We start from the raw sequence: 26626 nt of genomic DNA on the forward strand, positions 1-26626 counted from the left end.
AGCAAATTTTTGTGCTTAGCAGCTCTATGAAATTGGATCCAGGGCACTTATGTAAAGCGCATCGAGACGTTATTGTGAAATGTGCTAAATAAGAACTATTTATTACTTGGAGAATACTAAGCGAATAAATTACTATGAAATGTGGTACTGGTTATACCTCCAGGATAAAACTTCACTCAATTACAAACTACTTGTCACTTCTTTCCACAGATATCAGTGTACACTTAAAGAATTCAAAATGGAAGAAACAGCTAAAGCCAACTACACCAAGAAACCAAGACACATGCGCCGCTCATTCAAGATCCGCAAAAACACCAAACTCCCAGGCGGGCTACCAGTCGAGCAAGAGGCGTCCCTCAAGCAGAGTCGGCGAGCACATGTCGGCAACGATGACCCATCAATGCCCATAGACCGCAAAGTGGCGATTGTGGGTATAGGCTGCCGCTATGCCAACGGCATCGACTGCGTCCGGAAGTTCTGGGAGGTGTTGGCAAAGGGGTTGGACTGCACAACGCCTCCTCCAGCTGATCGTTTTGACAGCTCCTTCTTCCTGTATCCAGGTAAAAAGTTGCCCGGGAAGATGTTCAACAAGTGTGCTGGGTACTTGGCCAACAATCCTGAGATGTTTGACAGACAGTTCTTCAAGATTTCACCAGGTGAGTGATCAAAGTAGATAACTCGTTGTTTATAGAATCTTTAGAAACATTATGTGCAAAAAATAAATTATATGTTGTTTTCATTGTGTTGAATCCCAAGGGCAACTGATTTCACTTGGGTTATATTTCAATGCAGAAGACAAAGTTACCTATTCTCTTACTCATAACTTCAACCGACATATAGGAAGAAACTATAAATAAATAGTAGTAACCTTGCCGGTACAACCATGTACTGGAGTATTGGCTTTGAAAAGAACCGGTATGATCTCAACGTTTCGAAAAGAATATTCAACAAATATAGCGTTATCATTATCCCCTTTCAGTAAAAATTAGTGATCAAGCTGTTTGGATACTTTGGTATTATCCGCATAACATTATGTGTCCTTTTTTGTATTGAAACAGAGGAAGCCAACCAACTGGATCCCCAGGTCCGTCTGATGCTTGAGGTCGTCTGGGAGGGTCTTGAAGACGCAGGTATTCCTGTAGCTACAGTTCGAGGGTCCAAGACCGGGGTCTACATGGGTGTCACCGCCAGCGAGTATGGCGTCCTCGTGGCCATGCCAAACGAGAACATCAACCAGTACACTAACTCCGGGACCAACTCCTGTATGGCTGCCAATCGGATCTCATACGAGTTTGACTTCCGCGGGCCAAGCTTCATTATCGATACCGCGTGCTCTTCATCACTGTATTCGATACACACAGCCTGCGAGGCGATTCGTAACGGGGACTGCGACATGGCCGTTGCAGGTGGTGTCAACATCTCCCTCCTTCCTGTGACGAGTATTGGATTCTGCCAGGCAGGGATGCTGTCCCCGGACGGTAAAAGCAAGAGTTTTGACCGCTCAGCTGATGGCTACGCACGCGGTGAAGGAGCCGGGGCTGTGATACTGAAACCACTTCGCCAGGCACTTGAAGATGGCGACAGGGTCTATGCAGTGTTACGTGGTGGCGCCCTTCATAATGATGGCAGGACACCAGGAATCGCCAACCCTAGCTTCGACGCCCAAGTGTCCCTTGCTGAGATTGCTTATAAACATGCCATGACCGACCCGGAGGATGTCGCCTACGTTGAGGCACACGGCACTGGCACACAGATCGGGGACAGGACTGAAGCTAATGCACTGGGCGAGGCAATGAGTCTTAACCGCAAGCCTGAGCACCCTCCACTCTACATTGGCTCCGTCAAGTCCAACATTGGTCATGCTGAAGGGGCCGCTGGTGTAGCGGGAATCATAAAGACAGCCCTGAGCGTATACTACGGACAGATCCCTAAAGTTGTTCATTTCAGACAGGGAAACGAAAATGTTGACTTTGAAGGGTTGAATATGCGAGTACCAGCTGAGCTGACTCGCTGGCCGAAAGGAGCCAAGAAACTTGCTGGTTGTAGCTCCTTTGGCTTCGGTGGAGCGAATGCTCATCTTGTCCTCGAAGGTCCTGCCCAATCACCAACGAAAGGAGACCGAGGGTCGAGTTCATCCCCTCCACAACCACAGGTGCAGCCTGAGCGAGAGACAATCGTGCCCATGATACTCTTCCTGTCTGCCGCTAGTAAGGATGCTCTACGACAGCGGATGCAAGACTGGATCAGCTACCTAAACAACATCATCGGGAATGACTCCAGGGCGTTCAGCAATGCCCTTTGCACGGGGGCAGTACGTTCCACCCATCATCAGTATAGGATTGGTGTCATTGCCAGGACGGCTCGGGAAGCAGCCGAGCAAATCCGCCTGAAGGTTGAGCATGATCCCAGAGTTGCATATAACGTGATTGAGGGGAAGACACCGGAAGGCCACAACGGGCACAGGCTGGTGTTTGTCTTCAGTGGAATGGGGACACAGTGGTGGGGAATGGCCAGGCAGCTCATGGAAGACGAGCCGCAGTTCAGGAGTGTTATCAGGGTGAGTATATCGAAAAATATATATTTTAATTAAATTCCATATAAGTGTTGGTTTGTACATCATCCTGCCATCGATTTCACCACACTCTTCCTAACTTAGGATTAATCTTAGGACTTAAAGACAGTGGACACTATTGGTAATTGTCAAAGACCAGTCTTCTCACTTGGTGTATCTCAACATATGCATAAAATAACAAATCTGTGAAAATTTGAGCTCAATTAGTCGTCAAAGTTGTGAGATAATAATGAAAGAAAAAACACCCTTGTCACACAAAGTTGTGTGCGTTTAGATGGTTGATTTCGAGACCTCAAATTCTAAATCTGAGGTTTCGAAATCAAATTCGTGGAAAATTACTTCTTTCTCGAAAACTGCGTCACTTCAGAGGGAGCCAGTTCTCAAAATGTTTTATACCACCAACCTCTCCCCATTACTCGTCACCAAGTAAGGTTTTAAATGCTAATAATTATTTTGAGTAATTACCAATAGTGTCCACTGCCTTTAAAACAAGTGTTCCGTAACCATAGATGTTAGGTCGTATTGAACACGTCCTAACTCAAGATAGGATTAATCATAGCATTTCGTGAAAACGGTTGCTGGCCTATTTGGGTTCAGACATCGTGTTTCAAAACTGTCTGTAACCTGACAAAGAGTACTGTCCGTATTGTTTAGCCTGAATTTTGCTCTTTTTACATTCACATGCTTTTGTTTATGTTAGTTTTAAAGTAGTCTTCGTTCTTACATGTTTGCTTCTCAATTAGTTAAATTAACTTTTTATGGATTTTCTTATTGCTCTGTATTTGACCATTTTCTTTTTTACTGTTTGTACATAGAATCCTTCAAGGGGTAGCAGTTGCAAATCTGTTACCCTGTCTATATAAATAAATAAATACAAAAATAATTTCTGTATGTGCTCTAATAGATGAAAATGTGCATCAAGGATACCGATAAAATTATTAAATATGTGTGCTTTGTTTACAAATGGATTCATATTCTTCACCATCTTTTCCAAAAGTAAAATGAATTATTTTTTTTATTTTTTTACTACAGAGGATTGACAAGATTCTAATCAAGTGTGGTGCCAAGTGGTCCCTACTCCACATGCTGAGCAAAGAAACAGACCGCGAAAAAATCAAACAAACAGGTTTGTGCTTTTCCTTTTTACCAATATCAAGAAATTGCTGAACTAAAGACGCCTACATTTGGTGCCACTGATGGTACATATAATGAGGATAGCCGTGTTAGTCTAATAGATGAAAAAAAAGAACTATATGATAGTAGTTAAAGACTATTAAATATTATAAAAACACCTACTTAATCGTGTTCAAAAAAATTCCAAGTGAGTACTGGTGGTACAAACATCAAAACAAACAATAACACCGCCTAACAAAACATGAATTACACAAGAAAAAAGAAAGAAAAAAAACATATATCAAACGAGCCATACTGCCCAAAACATTCAACAAGATTCTTTTCAAATTGTAGTAAAAAGACTACGCACTTGCACTTGTACTTCATTACTCGCCAGATTCAATAAGTTTTAGAAGTGTCTTGTTGAAGAACACAATTTGCCTGTACAAAGATTCAAACCCACATTGTAGTGATTCAGCCACCAGAACTTGAATTCGGCAAACTAGATCTCGCAGCCATATGCCTCGAACGACATTATCTCAAGTTTAGGTTATCTCTTTAAAATTTATTATTTATTTTAGACTGCAAATACTCAACGTATACTTTTGCTTTGTATTTTGTCTTCCATAGAAATCGCACAGCCCTGCATCTGCTCTGTTCAAATTGCCTTGGCTGAGCTCTTCCGAATGCGTGGTGTGACACCGGACGCAATCATTGGCCAAAGTATCGGCGAGGTAGCAGCTGCTTACGCCGCTGCTCTCATTTCATTGGAGGACGCCGTTAAGTTAATTTACATACGTGGCAGACAACTCCGCAAGACAAGCGGTCTTGGCGCAATGGTGGCCGTTCTACATGCCGTTGAGGAGGTCCAGGCTCGTTTAGAGAACAGTGAGTTTTTAAGTGTCATCGACGTTGCCGCAGTGAACAGCCCAACGCAGGTTGTTCTGTCTGGGGATTGTGAGTCAGTGGCCAGGTTTGTTGATACTCTTAAGAGAGATGGTATCCGATGCGTGACCCTCAAAGTCCAGAATGCCTACCACAGCTACCAACAAGACGACATCAAGAAGGACTTCCTGAAGAAGGCAAAGTTTCTAGAGACCTCTAATAAGGACAGCATTATCAACAACCCTGTTATTCCCATGATGTCAACTGTTACCAACGAGTATCTAGACCGGGAGACGGCAAACAGTCCAGAGTACTGGTGGAAGAACATCAGGCAGAGCGTCCTCTTCCGTGGGGCATGTGAGAAGCTCCTGAAGGAGGGATACACCAGCTTTTTGGAAGTCAGCCCCCATCCATCCCTGTCGCCAGCCATACGGGATTGCCTATCAGCTAACCCAGCATCCAACAAACGCTTTGTAACAGGCTCATTGAGACGGCCATCTGATATTAGGGATGTAGCAGACGACAAGGTGAATATTCTCCGGTCTCTGGCAAGGCTCCACGTGGAAGGCTATCCCATCGACCTGAACTTGTTATTCAGGGATGGCGATTTCAAAGTCATGTCTCTGCCTACATATCCCTGGCAGAGAGTCCTGTGCTCTGGAACCACTGAGAAGAGTCTGAAGATGTTCCGTTTCCCCGCTAAGAATCATCCCCTGTTAGGGAAATCACAGAGCCTGTCTCATTTCAGCACCGATAATGGGCCTCGGGTGTGGTGTGCCAAGTACAGCATGGCCACAGTGCCATGGCTACGAGATCACAAACTCCAGGGTAACATTGTTATCCCAGCTGCAGGACAGACTGAAATCATGCTTGCGGCTTCCAAGGCCATGTATCCCGATAGTGAGACCATCACACTCAGAGATGCCTCGTTTGAAAGGTTCATTTTCCCATCTGATATGAAGGGCATGCTCGAGAGCACTGTGGTCACAAAGCCAAGGGAAGCTCAGTTTGCACTCCGAAGCTTCAATCAGGCCGATGAGAAATGGACTCTGCATGGTAAAGCCAGCATCGACATACCTGGGAAGTCTAGATTGTCCTACCATCAACTTGAAGACCAGTTCCACTGTCTGAAATTGGCTATTGATGACATACGGCGCAAGTGCCCTTACGAGGTCCAACAAGAAGAGTTCTACGCCAGACTTTGGAAGGGTGGGTTTCATTTGGGGGATACCTTCAGATGTGTCAACACAGCATACTTCAGTCCAGACTACAGCGAGGCCTTGCTGTACGCATCTATTCCAGAAGCACTTGAGAAGGAATTCCGTCAGTATGTCTTCCATCCGGCCTTGTTAGACAGCATGTTTCAAGGGATTGGAATTTGTCAGATGTTTCTGGAACAAGAGAAGGCTCGAAACAACCACAATGTTTTCAAGACATGGTTCCAGGTACCAAGGTCTGTTCAGAAGGTACGAGTGAAAGGTACTGCTCCCTCACAGGTAGCATTCCATGTTCGGATGACCCATGTTGAGAAAGGGGAAACAGTTGGGGATGTTGTAGCAGCGGATGCCACCAACCAGTGGGTTTTTGCTCAAGTTGACAGACTGGCCTTTGAGAATGTTCACTCCAATGAGCCCGATGAGAAAGTGCAGCTTTGGAGGCGAGAGTGGGCACCAATCCATGTTGATTTCTCAGAGACAGCCCTCCACCAAATACCCATGAAGCGAATGCATTCTCGGCCTCTCAGCGCTATTGGGTCGGAGAACCCTGGGGCGATCATCATCATCAAAGACAAGCAAGGGGTTTCCACCGAACTCAAGAGGCGAATGGAGATGGAAAGTGTTGTAAGCGTGCTGGACCCAAGAATCCTTGTTGACGGGGACGAGAGGTTCAGACGTGTTCTACGGTCACTAGGTCAAGTAACTGATCTCATCATGCTCTCAACACTTGACACAAAACAACTTGGATCCCTGTCAAGCATTAACATAGACAACTTTGAGGAGGCCCAGACTATGACAGCTACATCTCCAATAAGTCTTTACCGAGCCATTGTCAAACATGATGCCAAGGTGAAGCCAAGATTGTGGATGGTCACACGGGCAGCACACGCTGTCCATGACACTGACATAGCAGACCCAATGATGGCGCCTGCAAGTGCCGTTAATCTCACCCTCATGCACGAAGACCCAGAGTTTCCCTTGGTAACTGTTGATTTGCCCTCTTTGCTTGATCCAGAGGAGTCTGCTGAATGGTTGTACCAATATATGCGATCAGCACCAACAGATGAAAACTTTGTGGCTCTACGACGCAAAATGCCAATGCAAGCTGTTGATCATACGAAAGAACTGGCATTTGAAGCACAGGCTCTACGAATTGTCATGCAACCTCAGTCTAGCTTCTCAGCACCTACTCTCTCTTCAAACTGGCAAGTGGATGTGGACGACACACTCAAGCAGAAGCGGCTCGTGGTGAAGCAAAACCAAGAAGCACCTAAGGTGACAAGCTCAGAGGACATTGCAGTCAGGCTCTCAGCATTCTCTGTCCAACAGCAAAAGGATGCTCCGGAAAAATCAACAGGTCTCAGCTATCTGTTTGCTGGGAAGATCAACAACTGCAGCGAAGAGCTTCAGGTACTGTTCAGAATGAGACACAATGTGCTTGGTCTACGATCTGGTGGCAAGATAAAGGCTACAATCTGGGCGAACGCCAGTGAACTTGTACCCATCCCAGCAAACCTGACCCCTGTTGAGGCGATTAATATCGTCAGGGACTACCTGCCAGCATTTGTTGCCTTCCATGATACACTGAAGCTTAACGAGAATGGCTCAGTGATCATATGTCTCTCATCTCTACGAGACAGGGTTGGATTGGCCACCACGCATCTCGCTCTGGAGCAAGGTGCCAATGTGTTTCTTCATGTGGAGACTGACGATGACAACATCCTCCCTGTGGAGAAGCTCCTTGGTATCCTGGGTGACTCTCGTGTGGTCATCACATCAGGGGATAACTTCCATACCCTTATCAATGATGGTTCTGTTGATGTTCTCCTGTTTGCAGGTGAGATGCCACAAGACAGTAACAACCTCAAGAAGCTTGTCGGCAAACTTAGCCCTTTTGGTACAATAGTACACATCCACGGCCGAAATGGCCCATCAGAGTCTCGCCTCAATGTTATGCCACCAAATATATACTTCCTATCCATCGACATGGGGCTGGGTCGCTTTGACCAAATGAAACCTAGACTTCAGGACTCAATGATTCGTCTACTACAGATGTTTAGTGTCCATAACGGCTTCCAGGCACTCAAGACTCTCACAGTCCCAACTGCTCCAATATCTAAGCTTTCTCGTTCTCCACATGCCACCATAGAGGACATGACTGTGTGCATTGATGAGGAAAGCATCCCCACTACCCTAGACTTTGATGACATCAATTTCACAGCCAACGGTGATGCAGCTTACTTGGTAACAGGTGGGTCAAGAGGCTTCGGGCTGATGACTGTTGAGTGGTTAGTTAAGTCTGGTGCCCGTCACATTTACATCATATCGAGATCCACTCCAGAGGAGGAAGCTGTGCTGAAATTCAAGTCATTCCGGGATACAGGGGCCCGTATAACTCACCTCAAAGTTGATATGTCTAAAGATCACGAAGTAGAGAAAGCTCTCGCTGCTATACGTGACAATGAAGATCTGCCACTAGAGGGAATCTTTCACTGTGCAGTGGTATATAACGACTGCCATTTGAGACAAGTCACAACAGAGACTTGGAACAAGGTGATGATCCCCAAAGCATATGGTGCTTTAGTTCTGCATCAACTCACGCTGAAAATGGGTTTTTCGGTTCGCTACTTTGTCATGATGTCTTCGATAGTGGAGATGTTGGGAAATGAGGGACAAGGGGCTTACTGCGCTGCTAATACATTCTTGGCGAGTCTTTGCAGCATGAGGCGAAAGTTAGGCCTTCCAGCCACTGTCATCTGTCCTGGTATCATCAACACTGCTGGCCACGCGGCTAGGGCTGGCTTTGTCAGCCACTGGGAGAAAATGGGCATGCAGAGCCTACCACCCTCAGAGATACTGAAGGGTCTTGGGTGCATTCTTGCAACGGACTACCCACAACTTGGTCTCACTGGCGCAGTGAACAAGAAGGAATATGCAAAAGCAAACAGTCCCATGTTATCACACCACTTCAGTGAACCAGCTGGTACCTTCTCGGTCCTAAAGTCTCTTTTCCCAAATCGGGAGAGCTTCCTGGCAACAGATAATGATATCCAGATTAGAATCCGCCTGCTTTCCAGAGTAGAGGCTCATGAGTTGATTTTCAAGACATTGTCGGATCATCTTGTCCAGCGTCTTGGTCTCAGTGCAGATGTCTGTCAAGAAGCTACTCTTCTTTCCATTGGGTTGGATTCCCATATGTCAACTGAACTAAGTGCGGTAATTCAAGAGAGCTTTGGAGTGACCATGACAGCCATGGAGTTGCTGAACGACACTCTAACAGTGAAGGACTTAACGCAGAATGTCTACACTAAAGTAATGAGCAGTGCAACAGAAGAACAACAAGCGGCATCCAGCGAGGACACAATGGGAACTGCTAGTCATCAGTTGTGGTTCAGAATAGACGACAAGGTTCAGAAGCCTTCACATCAGCTCGTCTGCTTTCCTTCTGTTGGTGGTGGACCATCCATGTTTGCAGCATGGCAGCAACACCTCAGCCAGAACAATGTGCAGATTATCTCCCTGCAGATGCCTGGTTGGGAGGGCCGTGAGAATGAGAAACCATCACATAACTTGTCTGATGTCGTCCAACGTCTCGCAGATGCACTCTTGCCTCATTTGCACAAGGGAAATTTTTCATTCTTCGGCCACAGCTTGGGAGGTCTCACTGCCTTTGAGCTTGCACAGCTTCTGTGGAAGAACCATGATATGCTTCCAAACCATCTCTTCATTAGTGCTTGGTATGCACCGACTCAATCCTATCCACATCCTGAAGAGCTTAATATCTCCAGCTCGGCCTTCCGTAAGATGCAGCGAATGATCTCTTCCAGAGGGGACCCAATGAAGATCACAGAGCCTTTCCCGGTACGGTTCAGCTTCCTGGACCAGAGCACCATCAGCAACCCACGCCTGATGATGCGTCTGGTTCCTAGCATTGAGGCTTCTATTATGACTTGCAAGAAGTACAGATGCCGCCATCGAGATCGCTTACCATGCAACATGACCATCTTCGGAGGCAAGAATGACCCTTTCGTCAATCCAACTCTCTTGGACGAATGGACTAAGCAGATCACCAGCGAGAGCAACTTCAAGAAGTTGATCCTCCCAGGGAAGCATATGTACATCCTCACCGCGGGAAAGACTATTCTTAAGGAGATTGCCAGTACCCTGAGTCAGCCCCAGAAACAGGATTCTCCGCCTGAGAAAAAGAAGGTGCGGAGCTACTCCCTTGGTGTGGATGCAGAGGCTTCAGAGGCAGGACCATCCGACGGGGCTTCTGCCAGTGCGTCCTCATACCACGTTGGTAAACCAGTGCCAAAACCACGATCAAGTTTCAGTTAGTAATCTTTACAGTATTGAAAACAAACAACACAAAGCATATTAGGTTGCTTGTTATGGCCAAGGCTACTTAAATTAAATAGCATCGGACAGTCTTATTTAAAGATTTGTTAACGCACTTCAAAACCTCTGTGGCCTAAGGCTGACAAAAACAATGCTAGTATAATGCATGCATCTTCAGTTCCATGAGCACACCGTAAAGCACAAACTAACCATGCCTAAAACATTTTAGCTTACAAGAATAAGACTACAAACCAAAGAAAAAAGTTATGTGTACTGTTTGTGACTGAGGCTGTGTCAGATTCGGCTGAGGCTGTTGCTAAGGGCAGCCTATCTTTCAACGCAGGTTAAAATGTGGATTCAGCCATAGCAACGGCCACAGCCATATTTAGAAACGGCCTGATTCACTGCCTACATGTATGATTCCTTGGCAGATATTTGTTACAGGATAATATTTGTTATGGGGATCACACATGACGTACATGAACATTCCTAAAAAAGGCTTGCTGAGCTGGGTTCCCCTTATTCTAGACATAAAACCCCTGAGATGTTACAATTCAGGAGTTTTGTAGAATATGCGCACCATCAGAAATAGGATTACATTAACAAAATTTTGACACTATGTGGACGATGTCTTTTTCCCTTTGGTTACTGCTTTTCTTCTTCTAAGAAAAATCCTAAAATCAGAAAAAAAATGTGAGAAATTATTTTTAAGTACATGTTATACTGCCTGCGTTACGAAAAACACTTAGTGTCCAATTAACTATAACTATGTTATAAACCAGTCTAAAAAAATCAAGCTTTTCAGAGACATGATATTATGCATACATTCCAAAGTAATTGTACCACGAAAACTGTCTTACACATATCACAGAATGTAATTCCAAAGAAACATGATTTAAAAGGTAGACCAGTGGAATCACCATCTTATGAGAAAGCAAGATTTCTGGGATTGGCTGGCCTGTGGAAGATGTTGGTCGATCCGGCTGTTTAAAATTTATTTGTTTAAGTGTGTTTTATCCTAACGCTGTATTCTCAGTGCGCTCAGTCCAGCCGAAAAAACAAAACAATGGAATACTTCTTGGATGGGATTCAAACCCAGAACTGTCACATTCTACACCAAATATCTTAACCACTAGATCTCCGAGCATGAAAAATGTTGAGAGCAAATACATCGCAGCCTTGAGGGCAAGCTAGTTTTAATTGGAGTTATAAAATAAAGGTTTATAAAGGTTTTGTGATTTGGATGTGTTGAATCAGCTCATATTTAATTATTTGAAGTTAGTAAGTACAGTCATAAAGAATTAAAATAATATTTGCCACAATTTTTTTTTATGGATCCATGAGATGTTCCAATTTAAGTCAAGATTTTAATGTTTTGTTCTCGATTAATGTACATTGTATTTCTATTTTTAAAATGTCTTTAAGGATTCCTCATATAATTATGGATTTTCAGACAGTAAAATTGAATTAATATAAAATAAAATTAAAATAGTAAATGCTCTAACTTTAACGAGTGCAGAGCAGAAGGTTGGCCGAGTTTGTGCAATACTAAACTAAATAATAATTATATAATAGTTAAGTTTTTTGTAAGTTATAATTAATAAATTATATTATCGCTGCATGCAAATTACCTAAGAAGTGTTTCAGAAAAGAAAGACAAAAATTGTGCCTCTGAAAAAAAGAAAAAAATCTCTGCAATTGTTTCACTTATCTATGACCCATTTTTCCTTTTCCGAAAAATTAATGCTTACGTTTATCCATATATTATTGTCCAAGGCTAATGTCTGACCTTGCATATTTTTAGCAATACAAGCAACTTAAAATGATAATTATTTTTACCACATTTGTTTGGAAAAAAGAAATATCGTAGCTCTGAGTAATTGTAAAGGAAAGGCTGTAGCCTTTGAACATTTTTCAATAAAAATAATATAAAACAGATTGAACGTTTTATGAATTCCTACTTCTTTTGTGATCTTTAGGTTTTATTTTCTTGGCTACTTTCACTTGGAAAATGAATTAGTCCTTAGGCGATTCTATCTTTACCATCCATAGTTTCAAATCCTAATTATCAAAGCAAAACATGTTTTCCATGAAACCCCAAAACTCTAAACGCTATTATATCTTGAGAAAATGCAAAAAAAAAAGTTAATGGCCTGATGTTCCGACCCTAGCAGAGTCTTTCTCAAATGCTAACATTTATTTTGGAATTAGTGTAATAATCTTGAGTGCCGTCGTGCATCTAAAGCCCAGTTCACACTCCTTTACACTGCAAATTTATGCGATACAAATTATGCCGTCACAGCTCCGTTTTCCCTGTGAATAATTTGTGACGTCAAAATTTATATCGCATTCAATTCGCTTTTGCAGTAAGTATGAACTGGGGTGGAGACATGTTTGTGACCAGGGCTTAATTTCATAGAGCTGATTAAGCAGACAACAATGCATTAAGGTTTTCTGCTAAGCCAAAATAAGCAGGATACCACTCACAAATTGAACATGTTACGTGGTAGTCTGGCTGGTAACCTTATTTTGGTAAGCATAATTTTGTAGCGCTAAGCAAATTTGTGTGCTTAAGCGGTTCTATGAAATTGGGCCCTGAAGGCTAAAAACAAATGTGTGCATGTAAAATTTTAAGTTCGTGCTAACCTATATGTACATTTAGGTCAACCTACCTCACATCCCATAGCATGAACACAAAGCCAATTCTATTGACAAATATATCCAATAATTTGATGAGATTTGTGCTTACCAGAGATCCGGAAGATAACTGATCTTGAGCTTCAGTGCTATGGAGGTTCCTTTGGTTCGGAAGAGGGCGGGGCATGTCAGCCATTGAGTACCTCACAGCCTCGTCTCTTGTAGCTTCAGTGCTATGAAGGCTTACTGTTCAGGAGGGTACCCTTTGGTTAGGAAGAAGGTGGGCCATGTCAACCATTGAGTACCTCACAGCCTCGTCTCTTGTAGCTTCAGTGCTATGAAGGCTTACTGTTCAGGAGGGTACCCTTTGGTTAGGAAGTAGGTGGGCCATGCCAACCATTGAGTACCTCACAGCCTCGTCTCTTGTAGCTTCAGTACTATGAAGGCTTACTGTTCAGGAGGGTACCCTTTGGTTAGGAAGTAGGTGGGCCATGTCAACCATTGAGCACCTCACAGCCTCGTCTCTTGTAGCTTCAGTGCTATGAAGGCTTACTGTTCAGGAGGGTACCCTTTGGTTAGGAAGAAGGTGGGCCATGTCAACCATTGAGTACCTCACAGCCTGATGCCTCACTGTCTAGCAGCATCATTGCAGTAGAGGCTTACCGATCAGGAGGTTGTTCTTAGGGGAGCATGTAGGAGAGCTTAGTGAGCAGAGATGTACCTCATAGTCTCGTTCTCTTGCTGCCTCAGTGTGGATGGGCTGACTAAGTAGATGCCTCACAGTCTAGCTGCATCAATGGAGTAGAGGCTTACCGATCAGGAGGTTGTTCTTAGGGGAGCATGTAGGAGGGCTTAGTGAGCACAGATGTACCTCATAGCCTCGTTCTCTTGCTGCCTCAGCACGATCAGTGTCAATTATTGACATGCATAGTTTAGCTGTGAAAGCAATAAGGAAAACAAATTACTACAATAAAGACATCTATGTGCACCTTTGACTTTAAAGACACTGGACACCTTTGCAAGTTGTCAAAGACCAGTATTATCACTTGGTGTATCTCAACATGCATAATAGAACAAATCTATGAAAACTTGGACTCAAGTGGTCATCTAAGTTGCAAGAGAATAATGAAGAAGAAAAAAAACACCCTTGTGCACAAATTTGCGTAAGGCCTTAAAAAGTCTTTTATTATTTGAGTAAGAAATTACCTCTATCTCAAAAACTATGTTTACTTCAGAGGGAGCCATTTCTCACAATGTTTTATACTATAAACAGCTCCCCATTGCTCATTACCAAGTTAGTTTTTAAGCTAACAGTTATTTTTAACAATGACCAATAGTGTCCAGTGCCTTTAAGGCCAGCTGCCTTTTATAATCACAGCCAGGGCTGTGGCTGCCAAATCAGATACAGCCTAAAACTGAAACTATTAGCGAATGACCCATCAAATTCCTTCCCTGAATTTTTAAGCTTTCCACTCACCTTGTTTAGCCATTTCAGTTTGAAAGTTCCTGGAAGTTTGCTCAGCAGTGTGACCAACTAACAAATGATCCTAGAATCAAAACACAATCAAACAATCAAACACTTGAACAAAATCAAACAATTGTTACATGAAATCTGGCCCAGGTGGTTTAGAATAGAACTTACGTCACACTAAGCGGTGCAACCACCCCCCCCCCCCCCCAATCATAAAATAATAATATAATAATAACCATTTATTTATACTGCGGCAATTCAAGGCAAACCCGTTCAAAGGCGCATGATAAAGAACAATAAAAATATTAAAGCATTAAATCATCTAGGAAGTAAACAATAAAATATAAAAATACACAGTTTAAAATGCAGAGAGCCATACAAATTAGAAAAAGAGACAACCAAAATTAAAGGCTCAAAAGTGTGGGAATGCAACACAGATCAAAGGCGCAATGAACAATTACAAGTTAACCATTAAAATCACATAAAACATTGGAACTAAAAATACACAGAAGAATACCAAAAGCAATGAAGGAGCAATAAAATATACAATACCATTTAAAAAAATATATATAGAGAGCGGGGGAAAAGAAAATTACGACCCATACAAACCCTTCCCCCCTCTTGCCCCCCCCCCCCCAAATGAGATCAAAATATCAGCCCACACATGCACCCCCCCCCCCCCCCCCCCCCCAGGACAATGCCTGGTAAAGCCCGGCTCAAAGTTCCTGCGGATGTGATACACAAATCCGCAACAAATAATTTGCATCAGTTGAAATGTGCTCAACTACTGCAAAACATTCGCAGTGAAAACAGCCAAGTGACGTCAAACCTTCAACACATTTCCATTTGCAGGAAAAGAGCCAGGATTTGCCCGGCTAGTCACACTCAATACCAAAAATAAAGATAAGATTCTAGCCTTTTTTGAGAAGTAACACCGACAGGCACTCCAGAGTCGTGCTGAATCAAATTCTGAATTAAGTACATGAAAAGTTTGACGTCTTAAACAGTTAGAGCCGACTGGACACTCTAGAAGTCAAAAGGTCAACTGTTATAGTCGTTCGGAACGACTCTGGAGCACCTTGGTTGCAGACATTGATCTTGTCATGAGCTGAGCCAATGTCAATGTTATGATAACTTTGCCAATTTATTTGGGTCGACCTAGAGGCGCTTCTAATCTATTTTGTCCGGCGCAACTCTGGCGCACCTGTCTGAAACAGGTTTAAATTTCTTTAAAAACTGACCTCGTAGTTTAAAGGTGAGTTCCTGAAGCATAGACTCCTCGGGTACTTGATAAGATGAGAGTCTCGTGCCGACCCATAGCAACAAGGAGAGCAGACGATAGAAGCTAAACTCTTCAGACATTTCTCTAAGACAAGATCTGTCGCTACTCCACAAGCATGAAGGGCTACCTGTACATGTCACAAGAATCAAAATTAAAATAAATTTGTTAAGTCAGGGTAAGAGAAAGGAACATTTCTGACTATTACAAACGGTTCTTTACATTGCCAACAAAATAATCTTTTTGTTTGTATGTACTATTCCTATTTTTTAATAAACTTGATAAGGGCCCAAAATGATCAGTTACACTGAGTGGGTTACCCCAGAGCTGTGTATTGAAAGAGTTGCGACATAGAGGGACCTTTTTCTTTGGTGACGTGGTTGCTGGACCAAATGCTGCATAACCTGTATTCCCCAGTGCAACTTGTGGACACAAAATGGCTTCTAGTTGCAAATGGTCACAACTCTTTCAATAACTGGATTGTCTAAATTTCAGCGCTAGCTGTGTAAGCAAAGAAATAACATGAAGTATATACACGCAAAAGCAAAGCACAGAATTTTATTCTACAGCAAACACCAATTTTTCAATTTCCGTTAAGTAGAGCCATGAAAGTGACAGCTGTTCTCCCAAGGGAACAAGAGTGTTTCGAGTTTAAGCCGTTCCAAAAAGCCTAAGTAAGGACTATAATTAATGGTTTATGACTGTACTCGTCAATAATTATTCAATGTATTTATTTTTCAACGTACCCAATGTTAAACACTCCAGATACAGACCACTTGAAATGTGACGTCAGAAAAGTTTTTTTTATTTTGACAAAAATAGTACTTGACAAATTTTAATGTGAGGGTGGGTAGATACCTTTAACTTAAACCTTTATAAGGACTCATAATCTTTTGGAAAAATGGTGGATCACAAAACTGAACTTGTTGATCTTGGAGCCACTTTTTAAATGGTTTATAAAATACTTGGCAATAAAAGTGAGTTTTCAACTTACCCCAATGTTAAACACTCCAGTGTAGTAATTCAAATTGCACTGAAATAGAGACAGGTTAGTCAGTCTGGTCCCCTGTACCCTAGTCTCTGCACGCTTCACTGATTCCTCATTGTTCTCCACCATGATGATGTGACAGTCTGGTAGACAGTGAGCAAGAACAATTCCAACATGACCCTGAAATATAAAACATAAAAATACAAATAAGTTATCCCCCAAGATTGTGTAACCTATTCAAGACCTTTAGCAGCCTTAAAGACACTGGACACCTTTGGTAATTATCAAAGACCAGTATCCTCACTTGGTGTATCACAATATATACATAAAATAACAAGTCTGTGAAAATTTGGCTGAATTGGTCATCCAAGTCGCAATGAAATAACAAGAGAAAAAACACCCTTATTGCATAAGTTTGTGTGCTTTCAGATGCCTAAAAACATGCCTGAAGTCTTTTAATATTTGAGTGAGAAATTACCTCTTACTTTAAAACTATGTTACTTCAAAGGGAGTCATTTCTCACAATGTTGTATCCTATCAACAGCTCCCCAATGCTCGTTACCAAATAAGTCTTAATCCTAACACCAAGAAACCATGGTTTCAGACAGAAAGGCGCTGTGACCGACAATTAATAAAGTCACCATAAACCATTATGAACAAAAAATGAGTGACTGAACACATCAGATTCCATTTGTTGAAAGGTGTGGAAACACGCGCACAAAATCAATAATTGCCCACAGCAGAATTCACCATTATGGAATGACGAAGTAATTTTAAACACCTTAGTGACTATACTGAGGTTTCCAGGAAAAAGTCGGGTAATGGGTAAATGAAATAAATTGCCGACACCTCAATAAAAAAAAAGGTGTGGGGCAATATTTTGGATTACCTCAAGCATGGAACTGGGCCATACACAAAGTTTTTAGACATCAATTACAAGAACAGCAGGGCCCAATTTCATAGCGCTGCTTCAAGCACACAAAAAACACAAGCTCAGCACAACAATATTCTGCTTACCAGATTTTATTACAAGCCAATTTCTCCTTTTGCTCATGTACATGTACCATCTGTGACTAGTACCCTACTTAGCAGAAAATTGCTAAGAGATTTTTTTATGCTTAAAGGCAGTGGACACTATTGGTAATTGCTCAAAATAATTATTAGAATAAAACCTTACTTGGTAACGAGTAAAGGGGAGAGGTTGGTAGTATAAAACATTGTGAGAAACGGCTCCCTTTGAAATGGAGTAGTTTTCGACAAAGAAGTAATTTTCCACGAATTTGATTTTGAGACCTCGAGTTTAGAATTTGAGGTCCCGAAATCAAGCATTTGAAAGCACACAACTTGGTGTGACAAGGGTGCTTTTTTCTTTCATAGTTATCTCGCAACTCCGACGACCAATCAAGCTCAAATTTTCAAAGGTTTGTTATTTTATGCATATGTTTGACATTTACCAAAAGTGTCCACTGGCTTTAAGCAGCTCCATAAAATGGGGCCCAGGTAAAACTGCTGAGCAACTTTCTGCTCAGCACAAATGAGCAAGATACTAGTCAAAGCGGTGTAAAAACATGTAAAAATAAGATTTAGGCCGTGTCCGAAACGGCGACTTCGGCTACAGCTACGGCTAGATCGCCCGCGTCTGCTATTCTTCAACACTGGTAGACACGCTGATCTAGACGTAGCTGTAGCCGAAGTCGTCGTTTCGGACACGGCCTCATTTGAAGTGAATTGCCAATTAGACTGGGCCCTCCAAGCATTTGAAAGTTTCAACAGCCGTATGCGCAGAGCAGTCACTTTCAGTTAGCCAATCAGCATAAATTGTTCGGGGGTATGAGTTTGGAATCGAATGGGGGGGTTGGCAGAGGTGGAAGGCAGAGAAAAACCCACTGAAGTGCCATTACTAGAATGCGTGGCCTTAATCTGATTGGTAGATAATCAAGAGTGGGCCTGAGGTGGGATTCGAACCTGGGTCCACAGAGGTGAAAGGCAGTGAAAGTAACCACCGACTAGCCAATCTGATACCCATGACTTGGCCTTGGTCTGATGGGTAGATATGGCAAGCAGTTTTAACTTACCCCACCACTGCAGAAGTCAACAATGATGTCTCCTGGTTTACTAAGAGTCTTGACTGCTGCTACCAAGCTCTCAATCTGCTCCCGTTTGTGCCTTGCTCTATCCTCAGAAACATCTACAACAAATTGCACACAAACTTCCCAGATTAATTTGTACCTGATACATGTAAGGTATCTCACAAGAAAAAATGTTACGATTTGAAACTTCGCATTGTGGAAGAAACAAATTATGTTAAAATACTGACTTTCAATTTTGTTGAGTTATAATCACATCAAGAGCGCTATTGTAAAGGCCGGTTTATAGTCTGTCGCCCGATGGAAATCTTAACGCGCTATCCTAGTTTATAGTCGTCGCTGAGGCCTAAAAACTGTGTCCTTTTTTATCGTGCATCAAGATTTCCATCGCCCGACCATTGCACGACCGGCTATAACTCGGCCTTCAGAAGCCATTACAATTATTTTCAAATGTACCAAAAGATTTAAAATATACCGCGGTCGACAAACGACTCATTTTGCTTGATTACATCACAAATGCAGTTAATAACAATAAATAGCAATAAATAGCAATGTCATATTATGATTGCATACCTTGGGAGGGGTTTATGTCAGCTGGGAATGCGTCCCAGGGTAGATGGATGTCATCGCACGGGAATTCCTCAACAACGATCTTAATCTCACATGACTCCAGTTTCTCCCCGACAGCTTTGAGATTGGACTTCGCATGAGGAGTAGAACTGTGAGAACAGAAACCCAATTATCGACAAAACATAAGATTCAGTAATTACCACGAAAACAAAAAGACGATTATTTTCAGTATGAAAGCTCCTTGATTTTAAAACTATATTATTACAATTTTTTGTTGAACAAAGATTCAATGATTGGAAGCAACTTACAAGCCAGCACTCTACCAACTGAGCTGTCAAGCCCTGACCTTAGTGGTCTCCCTATTTTGTCAATATCTTTGTTTAGCTGTATGCTCCCCAGGGGGCTGAGAAAGATTACAGGAATGTTAATGGCCCAATGACCAAGACACTTATGTAAAGCGCAATGAGAAGGTAACATAAAATAAGGGAATCAATGTGTGGTGAAGAGGTTTTCAACTAGTGGTTTAAACACTTTTTGGTCAAAAGGTAAAATAAATGCAAAAATTATAATTATTCAATGATTTCTTTCAACACAACACCCCTCCAGCTATGAAATGGTTAGGCCCTCGGGTAAACAACTCCTTATAAGGAGATGCTGTGCGCGTCTCGCGTATCGCGTGATGTTACACAACTGTTTCAGCCGTTGCTCTCGACCAATAGGAATGAAGAAACTGTCTTATACGCACAGGTGCAAGCGCGCGTGTCACGCCCATGTTATAACACTTTTTACTGGTGTTATATCATCCGTTCAAACAACCCCTCGTGATGCCCTCTCGACCAATCAGAATGGATAAACTGTCTTAGGTATTTATGAATGTGCAATATAGGAGCTAGTTATTATTATTAATGGCAGACTAAGCAAAGGGGTATTTTACATATTAATTTTGGTTTAACGATGTGTGTTAGCACTGTAGGATCAGTACTTTTCGGAGTCCTGTGAAAAAAAAAACCCACAGGCATCTCGGTTGGGATTTGAACCTACAACCTTTGCAATTCTAGAGCAGTGTCTTACAAACTAGACCACCTAAATTACCCGATAGCCAGTTAGAATCCTGTGTTTTAGAAGCGGGGTACCGCAACGCTTTCAGAAGTTCAAGTAGGAAAATTAAATTTGTCACCTATTCTAATAACTCATACCTATTTATTTTGGCCGGTTTAACTTCCTCCACTTTGCTCTCTGTTGTCTTCACTGCTATACAATCGACCAGCCTCAATCCATCAGCAACCATGACCTCCTTCATTCCACACCTCTCTGCACAGTCCCTCACACCTGGCACCTCCCACATCCTCCGATACCACCTAAACACTAATGGAATATCCCAGGAGATGTCACCACCTTTGACCTTATCCAATCGACCGTGCAGGTAAGAGTGGACGGAGTGGAGGAGTGCAAAGTCTGTAAGGGTGACATACGGACCCTCAGCAAACCGAGGCTCAACAGCAGCATGTGGCAATTCTGCACCCGGACTCGTCTTATCTGAAATAGTGGCACTTCGTTCTTTAGCTGAAAGAACTCTGAGTAGAGACTCTGCAGTTTGGCCATCTGAGGAATCTTGAGCTTTTTCCTGTTTGTTACGTGTTTGATGACTTGTCGCATCTGTTCTTGTCGCCGCTTGTAATTCCACAGAAGATTTTTCTGATTTACACGTTGCAGAACCAATTTGTTCAGATGGTGTGAGAATTTCAAGTAGTTGTTCTTTATCTTGGTCATAGGGTTGCTCTTGAGTCATTGTTCTAACGCCAGCTGCTAGCTGATCAGTGCTAGGTTGTTTTTCCACAGTGCAAGGTGTCTCATTTGATGAAGAGCCACAATGTTCTTGGGTTGCATGATGTTCAAGTTCTTTAGTTCGACTGTGTGATGCAACCAGAGTTGTTCCCTTCTCGTTGTCAACCTTTCTATCATCAGTAGGAGTCTGACGATCATTCAACGATGCGCAGGCTCTGTCACCAGCAGACTCCGCCCTCGATTCACTCTCCTTATCTTTCAAACCAGGATCATTTTTCCGATTGTTGGGATTTTCCGATTGCCCCAAAAGTTTCTTACTTTGACGGACTCGTTCCTTGTGCAACTGCTTGGCCGTTTTCATTTTCCGCTTGTCAATCAAGTTCAGAGTTCCACTTTGAAAGACAGAGTCTGGCATTTCCTCCAGCCTTACCTTACTATCTTGAGGGGTCTTGAGTTTACGTTTCTTCTTACCGATGAGCTTAGTCAGTTTACAAGACAGTACAGGGGAACTTGCAAGTCTGTGCTCCAGCTGAAGGATTCCTTCAGGGGTGGCATCTTCAGCTGTGGGATTTTGATAGATGTCTATCTCACAGAGTTTGGTCCATGGACTGACCTCGCTGCACTTCTTCAGGGAAGACTGTCTGAAACCCTGCAAAAAAGCAACAAATAGAACAGTTGGTGATAGTACTCTCAAAGTCAAACCCTGTGAAAAACAATCAGTAGAACAGTTGGTAACATGGCAGTTGGATGTAAAAGGACTACACATACTTTGGGGAGGAATCGCACATTTACGCAACAGCCATTTAGAGAAAGTTAAAACTTTCACAAAGCAGTTATTTTTTTGGTGCTTCAAAGGGAATCTTTGCTCTCTTAAAGGAACGTTACAGAATTGGTAAGAAAACAAAATCGTGAAGATCACAAATTTACATAAAACTTACACAGTCTAATGATGATGATAGTAGAAAACATCCCTTGAAATATTTCTGTCTGAAATTTCATATTTGATTATAAATAAATAATCCAGTTTCGCGTTTGGAGTTTATCGCTCAGTTTTGTTTTGGCATCGATGCAATGCAAAATTGTAATCGGTTTTTCACTGTTCTCTCGTGACCCAGATGGCCGATCGATCTCAAACTTCTACAGGTTTGTCAGTTTATGTATATGGTGGATTACATAAAGTGCTTACACTGCCAGCAACTGTTTTGCTAGCAAAACCAAGTCTGTAGTGTTCCTTTAAATTGGCCTTGTTAAGTCAGGGTTTCTTTGGGCCAGCAGTTTAGCCCGGTTCATACTTCCGAGTACGAAGCGAATTGTGACGTCACAGGGTTGTTTCCGCAGCGAATTTTTCGCAGGAGTATAGCACATTTCAACTGTTGCAAATTGTCTGTTGCGAATTTGTGAAGTCACAATTCCTACTACATTCACAATTCGCGGGAAGTATGAATCGGGTTATACTCTAAAGGGAAAATTATTTAGTCAATTCCAAGAAAATAAAACAAGACTTTACTTATGTAGTTGTACATTTATAGCATAATATCTTATCTTACCAATAGGGCATCTAGGTTCTTATCTTGGTGACGTTCATGTCCTTTATGAACTATTCACCTCAGTACAGCACACAGTCCAGAGTAGCACGTCAAGCTTCCGGCTCCCACAATTGCTGGTAGCTGACACTGCTGCACAAGCCAATCAACGTCCTTGATATCCTTCAAAGTGTATTCCAGGTTTAGAGCGGAACAGGTTGGTTTCAACGAGACTTCTGAAAACTTCCTGGCCACGTCTTTGATCATGTAGTCTTGGAAGTCATCTCCTGATGGAGGGCTGAAAGTATGTCCAAGCATAGGTGTAGCAGAAGGCTCTTCAACAGCATTGGCAGGTCCAGGAGAACATTCAGCAGTCTTGGACAGCCCAGAGGAAGGCTCCCCAACAGCCTCTGAAATTCCACAAGAAGGCTCTTCAACAGCCTTGGCAGATCCACCCAAACAGTCAGAAGTCTTTGACATCCCAGAAGAAGGCTCCCCAACAGCCTCTAAAATTCCACCAGAAGGCTCTTCAATAGCCTTTTCCCACACAGAAGAGCCATCAACATCATTGGTGGGTCCGTCCCAAGAATCAGATTTTGTTTTATCTTTAGTAAAATCTTCTTCATCCTTGCTAGACTTTTTAGGGGTAGCAGTCTGGACAAGAACTACATCAAAGGAATCATACCCGCAATACTGACTTAAAAATATCACGGTTCTGCTCTGTGGTGGCAGGTCGCTTCCAACCATAGGAATATACAGCTTTTCTTTCTGGATTGCTGCCATTTTGTCCTCCTGGCTATCCAATTGCATAATTTGAGTTATTCACAATGTTTTTGAGAAAATATGAGACTTTATGAGAACATGTTTTTACAAGTAGCACTCACTACAGCCTGTGATGTAATTTGTACAATTGTAGCAGACTTATTGTGGCTTTGTAGACGATGAACAACTCAAAGTTGTAGACGATGAACAACTCAACGTTGTAGACGATGAACAACTCAAGGTTGTAGGGAAAAGACGGTCTCAAGCCGTCATGCATTCCAGGTTGAAATTAAAGGGTGTTGTTTCTGATTCCAATGTCTTGAAACTCGTTACCTGCCTTTAAATAAGAAGAAGAAAATCAATATTTCAAAGACCACGTGAAGATGTTTATTTAAAGGCACTGGACGCTGTAGTAACTACTAAAGATAGTTGTTAGCTTAAAAACCTATTTGATAAGCAGCAATGGAGAGCTGTTGAAAGTATGAAACATTGTGAGAATTGGCTCCCTCTGAAGTAACGTATTATTTTAGAAAGAGGTAATTTCTCACTCAAACATTAAATGACTTCAGGCATGAAGCCTTTTTTTATATGGACATCTGAAAGCACACACATAAATGTGTACAACCAACACTACAATTGTGTTTGTTCTTTCATTATTCTCTTGCTACTTCAATGACAAATTGATTCTAAGTTTCCACAGACATTTGTTATGGGCTCTGCAAAATTGAGTCACATGGGGGAAATTAACTTATTGGGTTTTACACGAAGCTGAAAAGAACATACAACAAGCTTCAGTTTGATATCTTACACACTTGTGTGGTGTTTGGTTCAAAAGTTATGACATTTAAAAAAATTGATTATGTCACAATCTCAAAAAGACCCATACTGGGGAAACAGCCGTTTAATAAAAACATCAACTATTGATGTCTAGGGGATGAACAACAAGTACATGTTTTATTCACCCCCATCGATCAAAAACAAGGGCTGAAAATATAAACCCTAAAGAATCATAAAACCACATTAAAACACCCCTGTACTGGAAAGTGGGTTGTGCGACAAGGGACTCATTTTTGTAGAGCCTGTCACATTCGGTAATCACTCTTAAAGCCATTGGACCCTTTCGGTACAGGAAAAAAAAATCACAGATTTACAAATAACTTACAGGGTTTACAGAAGGTAGTCTTGAAATATTATTCCATGAAATGCTTTACTTTTTGAGAAAAAAGTAAAACAATATCAATTCTCGATATAGAGAATTACAAATTTATTTTAAACGCATGTCATGACACGGCGAAACGTGCGGATACAAGGGTTGATTTTCCGGTTATTTTCTCCTGACTCCGGCGTCCGATTGAATCTAAATTTTCACAGGTTTGTTAGTTTATATAGAAGTTGTGATACACTAAGTGTGGGCCTTGGACAATACTGTTTACCGAAAGTGTCCAATGGCTTTAAAATTAATGGCAATATAACAACTTTTGGTAAGAAGCCTACAGCAGCTTACAATAGTAAAGCGTTCCGAGAAACATTTCACTTCAAAAGCAATGTGTGGTGTTATAAAAGGATATACCTGAGAATTTTTACTGTCAGTAATGTTTCTCAGATTGTGTTTTTGAATGTAGATTATTCTTCGGAAAAGTTTCCGTATGGCGCCACCACTTTTTCATTCGATATGAAATAAAATAGTATCTAATTTACCTCAATGATTTATCCCTTTTTGTAAAAATGAGTGAAAAAGTGGTGGCGCCATACGGAAAGTTATCCTATTCTTCCTGTGTGGACATATTTGCTATGGATTAAAAAACACATGATTCAATTGGCAGGCTCAAATTTGGATGAAAAAATCCACAAGACTCGTGGCCCAACATTTTTACAGGACCAATATTAAAACAACTACAGACCATGGAGGTAGCTCCATGTACATACAGTACTAAACTGCTTCAAAACTTAACCAATTACTCAAGAAGTGTCGTTTTATTTGGTTCATGGGTGAGCTCGAGGACATTTCAATAATGAACGTAACTGAAACTTGAAAGATAATTATATCATTCAATTATAGTTTTTATACCAGTCAACACTTGAAGAAAGTTGAATATAATTAATTTGTATTGCTTAGTTTTTGTTGTTGAAAACATTTCGTATTCTGCCACCAATTTTCTGCTTATTTGTACAAAAAGGAATATCTCATTCGAATTAGATTGCAAAACGAATGAAAAAGTGGTGGCAGGATACAGCAATAAATCCGTAACGTAAGGCAATACCTGCTAGCTACATAGGATCGAATGGCACGACGAGCGAGGCGGGCGGAAGAATTCAACTTTCATTTCATTTCATTTCAACAAGCACGTCGAGAAACACTCAACCGGCGCAGCGTTGCAGACAACCTAAACATTTGCTTCACGAATTCTTTCCAATAACTCTTAAGAAAGAATGTAGCAATATACTATGCTAAAATACAATAAGAAATTCTACTTTTTTTAATGACTTACCTGACCGTAACATTGACGAATTCGACGTTTTCAAAACTCCAATGTTGTTTTCTTCACAGCAGCAGCTCCCACGTGCAGCAAAATGAACAGCGCCCTCAAGAGTCGATCAAATTGACAACTGTGGTGTGTAAAAGAAGGGGGCGTGGTCATTTTCAACCCCCACAAAAACCCAAAACAGCCAAAGGCTTTTGAATGGTTGGGGGAAAGGGGTTGCTCCACCCCCATGCATATGCTCTGTTAATTACACACTAATAGCTAGATTAGAATTAATTATGTGATATTTTTACCAGATGTTACCCAATAAGGGTTTATGGTACAGTGCAATGTGTGTCAAATTCTGTGATAAAAAAATACTATCAATGAAGAAATTATTTGAGCATTTAAAAAGAAGGGAATTAACTATCTTAATGTTCAAATAATTTTGTCAATGATAGTGTTTTTTTTAATCACGGAATTTGACACACATTGCACTGAACCATAAACCAATACTGTTGAGTTAATTAATTTGTTGGATGTGTTTGGATTTGTTTTTGTTTTTCTTGCAACTTTATTTAGTAATTTGCAGTAAATAAATACTATTGAGTTAATTAATTTGTTGGATGTGTTTGGATTGTTTTTGTTTTTCTTGCAACTTTATTTAGTAATTTGCAGTAAATAAATACTATTGAGTTAATTAATTTGTTGGATGTGTTTGGATTGTTTTTGCTTTTCTAAAGGGGGGGGGGTGGTTGAAATAATTCAATTACTTCCCAATATAATAGACTTACGGAGATAATACAATAAACTATGCAAGTGATTCCCATGGGAATTAAAAACCTGCCTTTCCAACAACACAAGTGTTGACCACAAACCAAAGTGCGTCTAAAGTTAATTTACCTGAACAATTTCCCCCACTATGTTCTATAATCTA

At 41.6% G+C, this 26626-nt stretch overlaps 2 protein-coding genes across 2 annotated transcripts; one reads left to right on the forward strand and one right to left on the reverse strand.

Annotated features, from left to right (window-relative positions):
- Positions 1–238: 238 nt before the first annotated feature.
- Positions 239–12063, forward strand: LOC117293469 (phthioceranic/hydroxyphthioceranic acid synthase-like). Its single transcript, XM_033775818.1, has 4 exons — positions 239–656; positions 1059–2557; positions 3605–3698; positions 4316–12063. Exons 1-4 carry the CDS (start codon positions 239–241, stop codon positions 10123–10125), a joined length of 7821 nt encoding a protein of 2606 aa, XP_033631709.1. The 3' UTR covers positions 10126–12063.
- Positions 12064–12160: 97 nt separating this feature from the next.
- Positions 12161–25786, reverse strand: LOC117293743 (glutathione S-transferase C-terminal domain-containing protein-like). The gene is given in 9 exon segments (XM_033776171.1): positions 12161–13698; positions 14240–14309; positions 15475–15642; positions 16507–16680; positions 18576–18688; positions 19161–19306; positions 20354–21591; positions 22490–23560; positions 25717–25786. Coding segments are annotated over 8 exon segments (2838 nt in total). The 5' UTR covers positions 23276–23560; positions 25717–25786; the 3' UTR covers positions 12161–13555.
- Between the last annotated feature and the right edge of the window lie 840 nt (positions 25787–26626).

The sequence above is a fragment of the Asterias rubens genome, chromosome 8 (assembly GCF_902459465.1).
Source record: "Asterias rubens chromosome 8, eAstRub1.3, whole genome shotgun sequence".
NCBI classification, from domain to species: Eukaryota; Metazoa; Echinodermata; class Asteroidea; order Forcipulatida; family Asteriidae; genus Asterias; species Asterias rubens.